Here is a 9,343-nt window from a genome sequence, read left to right on the forward strand (position 1 = left end):
GTTCCACTTCAGCCGATTTCTGCCCAAATCTGTTTTCTCCGTCATCTAAACAGAATGATGAGCACAGGCCCAAGTGTACTGTAAAGTCACGAGCAGGGATTCGTGCTTGCACCTTAGTACTTGCCGTGAAATGAAGCTAGAGACAGAAAGGATTGTGAAAATCCATGTAAATCTGTACGATTATCTGGTTAATCCCACACCTGATTTTCTCACCATTATATTCTAAAACACTTGGCACACAGCAGGTGTTCAGTCACTATTTGTTGAACAAACGAAAGTTATACCACAGCCATTAAGTTAAGTCACAGAAAGTGCAAGCTGCAAGAAACGTTAACAGAAGGGTAATTACCGTATCCCCACACTGTGTTCAAGACTTCTGAAAACCCAGAATCCCGGAAGCGTGACGGTCACCGAATTGTCTCTAAGGCTATTTGACCCCCACGTCCATCACTCAGGGTCCTGAGTGATGCTGGTGAGTTGGCAAAATAAAGGACAACAACTCCAAATAGTTTCACATTCTTACTGTATAGCTCTCTGGCCAGTTTGCTCCCAGACACACATTCAGGATAAACACGTACTCAACATTAAATGATTATTTATTTTCCAGGTTTACAAGTTTTGGAATACATATGTATGAGCTAAATAAAACAAACTACACTCAGAGAATCAACGTAGAGCAGAACATATAAATATACAAGGTCTGTTTCACAGGATACAAAAATGATAATGTCATCAAATACAAAAAAACATTCCAGAAATGTAAGCAAACTGGACCACGCTGGCAAGGAATGCTGGCAAGGAACGCTGGCAAAGAACGCATTAACTAAGATGGGCCGGGACAAGCCCCACCCTAAACATCAGGGCGAAATTTCTTTTCTGCGCCCCCCAGGTGCCTGGCTTTCCTTTTCTGTGCTTCGCTGTGTCCTTCGGAGTCACCCGCCTCGGGGGGGTTATCAGGCGTCTCTTCATCAGCCTAAAAAGGAGCAGGCCGGGTAGAGCACAAGGTTCCCACCGACTACTCTCCCAGGTCCTTCTTTGCTGCCTCCTGGATAGGACACTCTCTCCAAAACCAGCTTCTCCAATCCTCTGTACTGTTTAATTTTTACTTCTTTTCACAAGCGACACTAACCGCTACGTGACTCGGTCTGAAGCACAGGGCAGCTCAGCGAAAACCTCGCGTGCTCATCTCTGGTCCTGAAGTCTGTCTTTTGTTAAATGAGGAAGCTATGGACGTAAAATGGGGACGTCTCTCCTTCCCCCTTCCTCCACGTCCATTTCCCCTCCCGCCCTCCCCGACCCCTGCAAAGAGCTCCTTCTGGCCTAAACCAGAGACCTCGGCTGCGCTGTGGTATCGTGGGTGGACCGCAGCTGCCGGGAAACCCTCCAGCCGCCTGAGCTAGCTGCTGACTAATTATGTAGAAGGCTGCGGTGGGAGAAGATCAACCGGCCATCCTAACGTCCAGTACGAACTTGGCAAATCTAATAAACACACACACAGAGACACATTCACGCGTAACAGAGCAACCACAGGCGTGCGATCAGAGCTGGAGAGACACCCTACCTTCTGTCTCGCGTGCTTCTCTGTCCACTGCCTGGCATTCCTGAGGAAGACTGGCTTGTTGTATTTAAACTCTGAGGACTAGGATGGAAGCAGAGAGTCAGTGGAGAGAGAAGGGACTTGGTAACCAAGCTGCAGCCACTAGGCGACCCTCCCCAGTGGAGAGCAGGACGTGGGGAAAGCAGGCCGCGAGCGGGGGGCCGGGGGCGCTTACGATGTCGCCCATGAGCGGGTCGTCGGGGTTGGGCTCGGCCATGAGCTGCTGAACGGAAGTCAGCAGGGTCGCGATGTTGAGGGACGGTCTCCAGGCGCCCTAGGCAGACAGACAGCGGCCCTAAGGACGTGCTTCTCCAACACCGGTTTTAGAGCCGAGGACCACGGCAGGCAAGGGGGCCGGCCCAGCCCCCCCACCCCCACTCACTTTGGGCGGCAGCTTGAGGACATCTAAGCAAATCCTTCCGGCGGAATCGATGTTGGGATGGTAGATGGGGGTCAGAAATCGGATCTGAGGAGGTTCAAACGGGTACCTTTGAAAGCACAGGGGAGTACGCAGGTTTTACTGAAACACTGCTTCCTTCGTTACAAACAGCTGCTGGTCACTAACTAGGACGACAGCCTTTGAGGGGCAACCCTTTGCTCTTGCCAAATGTTTATCACAAAAATGTATCAACAGTAGAAAAGGTGAAATAATAGTACTGACAACCCTCTTCTGACCAAGCCCCTTCACCCTCTAAATACTTCAGCATGTCTCTCCTAAGAATAAGGTCCCTCTCCTACAGAGCTGCAAAACTATCAGTATACCTGTGAAAAAAATACAAAACTTATTTTCTAATATCATCTACTACTCAGATTTCCTCAGATTTCCCTTTTTTTACAGATGGGTGTTGAAAAACAGGATCCAATTTTGATTTATACCCTGCATTTGGAAAATCCCCATCGGTCTCAGAACTGACGCCCCCCGTGATTACTGAGCTGCTTCTCTCAGGACTTGTAACAAGCCTGGCCTGGTGAACAGGTGTCTACAAATCAGACTACACTACAGCTACCACTCCCCTGATGAGAGCCTTACAGGAGACCTGGATTAAAAGGGGCCTTAACACCGAGGCAGAGAGAACGGTGGCTGCCAGGTGCCGTGGGAGCCAGCATTTAATGGGCGCGGGGTTTCAGGCTGGGGAGACGAAGAAGTTCTGGAGATGCGTGAGGGGGACGGCTGGACGACAATGTGAATGCATTTAATGCCACTGAACCACGTGCTTAAAAACGGTTTAGACGGTCAATTTTATGTATATTTTACTACAGTGACGGGCAGGGGGTGGGGTGGGGGTGAGGCCTAGATGTGATCCAGCTCAGTGTTGAGAAGAAGAAATCGAACTCCAGAGACATGAAATAACTTGCCCAAGGTCACATTAAGTCACGGTAAGACGAGGATTACGATCCAGGTCCTTTAACTCCTGCATTCGACACTCTACGACACTGCTCTGTCTTCCAGTAACTGCGCTTTACCTGGGAAATTTAGGATACAGTTCACACTGACCTCTCAGGAATGTTAACTTCCAGCTTGAAAACACCTTTTTCATAAGGTGTGTTTGCTCCACCTAATATCTCTTAAAAGAAAAAAAAAAAAAGAACAAAACGTCAGGACATAACCAGATGATCTGAATTTCCACACCCCATGGACCTAATGAAGTCTGGTCCTAACGGAAAAGCTGGGCCTGGGACAGAAACTCTCTCAGGGCTCACCAAGTCCCCATGCAATGTACCAGTGCACCCAAAGTTGGTGTCAAACAAAGAATACACAGGCGATCAAAACAGAAGGTGGACAACGCTGGCCTCAGATCACATACAACCTGCAGTTCTGCTTTGGCTGGACGCAGTGTTCTGAACACTTAGGTTTCCCATCTGGCCTCGTGGGTATTGGAGAAGGTGAGCTTTGATGCTAACACTGCTTCAGAGCTGACACCCAGATCTTGGCTTACAAATCAGTAAAAGATGGAATCAAAGGCCAAAGAAGAAAGGTCATGGAAACCTCTTATAAATGTAAACAAATTACGGAGAAAGATGGCGGGGCACTTTGACCTTGCAGTTGTCCCCTACTTTAGAAGAACACACAGGTGTTCAAACATCAGCACAGCCTTTGACAGGGTCGTGACCCGTCACGCCTGGTGCGACACCTACGAGCTCGCAGATCTTCCATGCGGTCCCCATCCTGCCAGCACGTGATGCCCGGGGGCGGCTCCGCAGCCAGCAGGCTCAGCTCTCTCTTCAGACGGGATGCTCTCTGCATGACCCCAGGGAGAAGCACCCACACACGGTTCCCGGCGCTGCACTGAACGCTGGCTGGGATCCCTGGGGAGAAAAGGGGCACTCACGAAAGGGTCAGTAACAGTGACCCCAGTTTTTAGCACATGGTTTCAATTCACTGAAGGACAAAGTCCTCATATTAATCTCTATTCTGAGAAGGGAGTCTGGGTTTTTTCTATTTCCTTTTAGTTATCTATTCAAGCAAACACATCTAGAAAAGTAAAGTATAAAACAATGCAGACATTTCTACACAAAGTCTACATGCTTTCAATTAATGTCCGTCTCCACTGATACAGAATTAACTACTGAGGCAGAACCTGGGTCTGGTTCTGCTCACCACTGCGTCCTCAGGTGCCCCGCAGAGAAAGGGATGGTCATGGACTAGCTGTGGGGGGAGAGCAGGGGCAGGGACGGGGGACGGTCCTCACTCCAACGGGAGGTTTCTAAACTAACGCTTCAAGGTCTGGCGTTTTCTCCACGGAGTTTGGAATCCACGTATCTCTCAACCCTTCCGAGTCCGCTCCGTCAGTTTCATCTTTCTGTAGTATTTCCGATCTTCTTTCCTTCTTCCCATCAACGTTCAAACATGCTCAGCATCTCTCCCATCTACAACAAGCCCCTCCCCCCTCGGCCCTACTGCTCCCTCGGGCCGCCTCTGGCTCCACAGGTGAGTCACAAACGCCACCTCCCAGTCTGCTGCCCTCTCTACACTTCATTCATGACATTTCTGACAAACACATGATATTCATGTAATCAATTACATTAATATTTACACTTTTGTGTCTTAAACTTTTCCTTACCCCCAAACTTAGATACTTTCACATTTAAGTCTTTGCTCCACTAGCAATCAATTTGTGTGTACAGTGTGAGTAGGGGTCCAAGTCTGAATTATTTCCCTCATAGGAAAAACCAATTGTCCTAGTCCCAGTTATTGAAAAGTCCATCTTTTCCCTGCTGATGTTGGCATAAATTTCCATACACGTATGGATGGCCCTGTTTTGGGATTATCGAATTTGTTTCATCGGCCAACTGTATTATCTTTCAGCCAATACCCCACTGCTTTAATTGTAGCTTATTATTAGTAAGACCTGGTATATGGGAAGGTGAGTTCTTCCCCCCTGTTCTTTTTCTTCAGGAATGCCTCGGTTATTTCTTAGTCCTCAGCTCTCCCATATGAATTTTAGAACAGTTTAAAAAGTCTACAAATACACACACACACACACACAGAAAGCTGCTGTGATTTGGACTGGAATTCCACTGACTCCATAGATCAATTTTGGGAGAACTGACATCTTTACGGTAGTGAGTCCTACAATTCACGAACGTGCTATGTGCAGGTCTTTCTGGATGCTTTTCAATAGTTTTATAATTTTCTCTATAAAGAGTTTACCTTTTGTTGGATTCATTCCTAAGTACTTTATATATATATATATATATATTTTTTTTTTTTTTTGATGTTGGGGGTAGGAGTTTATTAACTTATTTATTTTTGCTGTGTTGGGTCTTCGTTTCTGTGCGAGGGCTTTCTCTAGTTGTGGCGAGTGGGGGCCACTCTTCATCACGGTGCGCGGGCCTCTCACTATCGCGGCCTGTCTTGTTGCGGAGCACAGGCTCCAGACGCACAGGCTCAGCGGCCATGGCTCACGGGCCTAGTTGCTCCGCGGCATGTGGGATCCTCCCAGACCAGGGCTCGAACCCGTGTCCCCTGCATTAGCAGGAGGACTCCCAACCACTGCGCCACCAGGGAAGCCCAGTACTTTATATTTTAATCTTTTTTAAAACTCTATTTTCTCCCCATTTCTTATTGATATATGTAAATATAGTAGATTTTTAACCAAAACTTAATAATGCTAATGATGAATCTATTTGGGAGGTGGGCTGCAGCTGGTAATTCTACATGTATCATCCATGAATAATCAGTTTATTTCTTCCCTTCTAACCTTTTTCCTGTCTTCTATTCTGGCTATAACTTCCAGTACAATGCTGAAGAAAAGAGCTGATAGCTGGTATTCTTATCCTATTCCTAACCTTAGAGGAAAAACTTTCAACACTATTGCTTATGGGTAAAACTGGCCTATAATTTTCCTTCCTAATTTTGTCATCAGTTATCAAAGTTAAGCTGGCCTCCTGAAATGAGTTAGTTTGACATCCTATAGAAGAGTCTGGGAGATTACCTGTTTCTAAGATGTTTGACAGAATGATACCTGGTAATGGCATTTTCAACGTGAGAAGATTTTAAACTACAAACCCAACTTCTTTAAATATTACAGCATTATTTAAGCTTTCTATTTCTTATTGAGTCAATTTTGGCAAGTTCAATTTTTCTACAAATTTATCTATTGCATTGTTTTACATTTATTTGTATAGAGTTACCTTTTCAGTTCTGACATATAATGCTATACATTGCTTTCTAACTACCAGTGCATTACAAAGTTTTGATATGTAGAATGTTTATTCCTCTGTTCTCAATATATTCTAATTTCCATTACGATTTCTTTAATTTATTTAGAAACAGGTTTCTCAATTTTCAAACATGCAAGAGCTTCAGAGTTGTATTTACTATTGATTTCTAATATGTAGCTTTTCAAATCCTTTGAAATGTGTTGAGTCTTGCTTTATTGCAAAATATGCAGTCGATGTTCATAAATGTCCCAGGTGTGCTTATAAGTAAGACTGCCCCAAAGTTACAGGCTCGGCGTTCTCTACCCGCCCACGAGAGAGGTGTGCTGGCCGTGTTGCTCAAATCTTCTCCATCCGTACTGCTTTCCCCTCCTCTGTGATTTATCAGTAATGAGAGACGTTTACTGAGAGTAGATCATTCTGATGTGAAATCTCTTAATTTCTCCTTGTAGTTCTATCAATTTTTGCCTTATATATTTTAGGCTAAGCTGTTAGATACACACAAATTTAGAACTGCTACATATTCCTAGCAAATTATAGCTTTTATCACTAGCAAAGAACACTTCTATTCCCCAGTAATGCCTTTTTCTTAAAGTGTATCTCATGTTAAAGCTACTCGAGCTTTCTTCTGGTTGGTACTTGCTGAGACATCATTTTCCATCTTTTTATTTTCAACCTTTCTGCATCTTTACACTTTAGATGTGCCTCTTGTATATGTCTGGATTGTTTAAACCCAGTCTTTAAATCTTTATCTTTTAATTGGTATATTTAACATATTTACATTTACCAATATATTAGTTATTGATTACCATAAAACCACTCGAAACTTAGTGAACAAAAACAAGCACGTTTTGTTTGCTATAATTCTGTGGGTCAGCAATTTGAGCTGGGCTCAGCTTAACAATACTTCTTTTGGTCTTGTCTGGGATTACTAATGTGGCTGAAGTCATCTGGGGGCTCTACTGGCTGCTGAATGGACTGGGAGGTCTAAGCTGGGGTGGTTCATCTCTCTTCCACCTCTGATGGGAGGACCGGCAAAGTCACGTTGGAAAGGGGCACAGAGCCTGAGTTGGGAGGAATGATGGCCATGTTTGCAAACAACCTACCACAATCATAATTACTGATTATATCATGGACAAAGATAAACAATGGACAGACGATCTGATTAAAAAATGGACAAAGGATCTGAATAGATATTTCTCCAAAGAAGATACAAAAATAATTCCATAAGCACGTGAAAAGATGCCCAACATCATTAGTCACTAGGGAAATGCAAATCAAAACCACAACAAGCTGTAACTTCACAACCACTAAGATAACTATAACCAAAAAGACAGCATCTAAGTGTTGGCGAGGGATGTGGAGACACAAATCCTCATATGTTGCTGGTGGAAATGCAAAACGATGCAGCTGCTTTGGAAGACAGTCTGCCAGTTCCTCAAAACAGTTAACAAGGAGTAACTTATAACCCTGTAATTCTACTCCTAGGTATATAATCAAGAGAACTGAAAACATATCTACATAAAAATCTGTACATGAATGGTCACAGCAGCATTTTTCATAATAGCCAAAAAATGGAAACAATCCAAACGTCTGTCAACTGAAGAATGGATAAACAAAACGGGGAATGTCCATACAATGGAATATCATTCTGCAATGAAAAGAAAGTGATTCACCAATTCCACTTCCGGGAATACATCCAAAGGAAACAACTCTAACTTGAAAAGATATCTGCATGTCATGTTCAAAGTGTTATTAACAACAGCCAAGACTCAAACATCCATCAATGGATGAACAGCTAAAGAAGTTGTGGTATGTATACACAATTGAATACTATTCAGCCATAAAAAAGGAGGAAATCCTACCATTTGCAGCAAGATGAATGGACCTTGAAGGCATTAAACTAAGTGAAATAAGTCAAAGACAAATACTGTATGACCTCACTCACTTATATGTGGAAAAGGTCACATTTCAGGATCTGGTTCTCAGTTTTGTAGTCTAAAACTTCAACTTGGCAGTAAACCTAGATTTGATAGGGCTTAGATGTACTAATTCATGCCAAGCTCACTCACAAAGACTTAAACATTAATTAAAAGGTCAATTTATTAATTTGTAAAACTACAGTAAAATTTTTAAGTCCACATATTCTCTCCCTAAGTTATTCCTACTTGGAAAACTAATCATAATCAGAAGATTACCTGGTGGTCATAGATTGTAGTTAGGAGGACGACAGCAACTTATCATAATCATAAACTTAAACTGAGGCATCTATCTTAACCATATGTTTAAAGGTGACTAAGTTTGTGTATTGGTTGGGTCAAGGTACTCTCCTGAACTGGGGTGCAAAGACAAAGCGTCCTTTGGTTCTCCTTCTAATCTCCAGGGCTGCTGCTCCTCCACAATTGACACACTCAGAAATATTTAAATAGAATTAGTCATACTACAGGCAAATTGATATGTTAAATAGAATCAATTACACTACAACAGTCATTCATGTAAATTATTCCAAATTTCCTTAGCCACACCTTTAAGACCGTCATCTCTGGAACCAGTTACTTTACTACGTAATTAACCACTATTTTTATATACTGATCCTTACCACTTTTTCTCAGTAAGCAGACACTGGGAATCAATGACAATAAAACAAATAGGCAAAAGTCACGGAGTGTCGCGGGGGGGGCACGGGTACGTCTGAGGGGGCAGGGAGGAGGCGGGGGTGGGGGTCGGCAGGGAGAATGTGAGGAGGGGGCGGGACGGCCGGGGGGAGGGGCATGCCTGGAAGGGATGGGGGAGGCCCGGGGGCTGGGAGGGGGCGGCCGTTGGGGCGTGGTGGGGGCAGCGAGATGGCTGGGGCGGCCGGGGGACAGGGGGACAGGCCGGGGGCACGCGCCCTCCACGGCTGTCAAGACATCCAGAGCCTCCGTTCCACAGCCGATAGTCGGAGAAGAGGAAGGTCCCCCGACAGGCAGAAAGCCGCCCCTTCCCCCCCCGAAGACCCCCGCGGGCGGCCTCTCGGCAGAAGAGCCGGAGCACCCACTCTCTCACCTGCGCTGACGCCCCTCGCAGTGCAGAAGCGCCGACCAG

The 9,343-nt window shown here is 44.8% G+C and overlaps 1 protein-coding gene across 1 annotated transcript; it reads right to left on the reverse strand.

The window, feature by feature from the left end:
- Window positions 1-595: 595 nt before the first annotated feature.
- Window positions 596-9,343, reverse strand: UBE2T (ubiquitin conjugating enzyme E2 T). Its single transcript, XM_082613539.1, has 7 exons — window positions 9,305-9,343; window positions 3,734-3,904; window positions 3,093-3,162; window positions 1,980-2,085; window positions 1,773-1,871; window positions 1,562-1,639; window positions 596-973 (listed from the first exon to the last, which is right to left on the reverse strand). Exons 2-7 carry the CDS (start codon window positions 3,840-3,842, stop codon window positions 851-853), a joined length of 585 nt encoding a protein of 194 aa, XP_082469665.1. The 5' UTR covers window positions 3,843-3,904; window positions 9,305-9,343; the 3' UTR covers window positions 596-850.

Source organism: Mesoplodon mirus, assembly GCF_964341445.2.
Source record: "Mesoplodon mirus genome assembly, chromosome: 3".
Classification (NCBI taxonomy): domain Eukaryota; kingdom Metazoa; phylum Chordata; class Mammalia; order Artiodactyla; family Ziphiidae; genus Mesoplodon; species Mesoplodon mirus.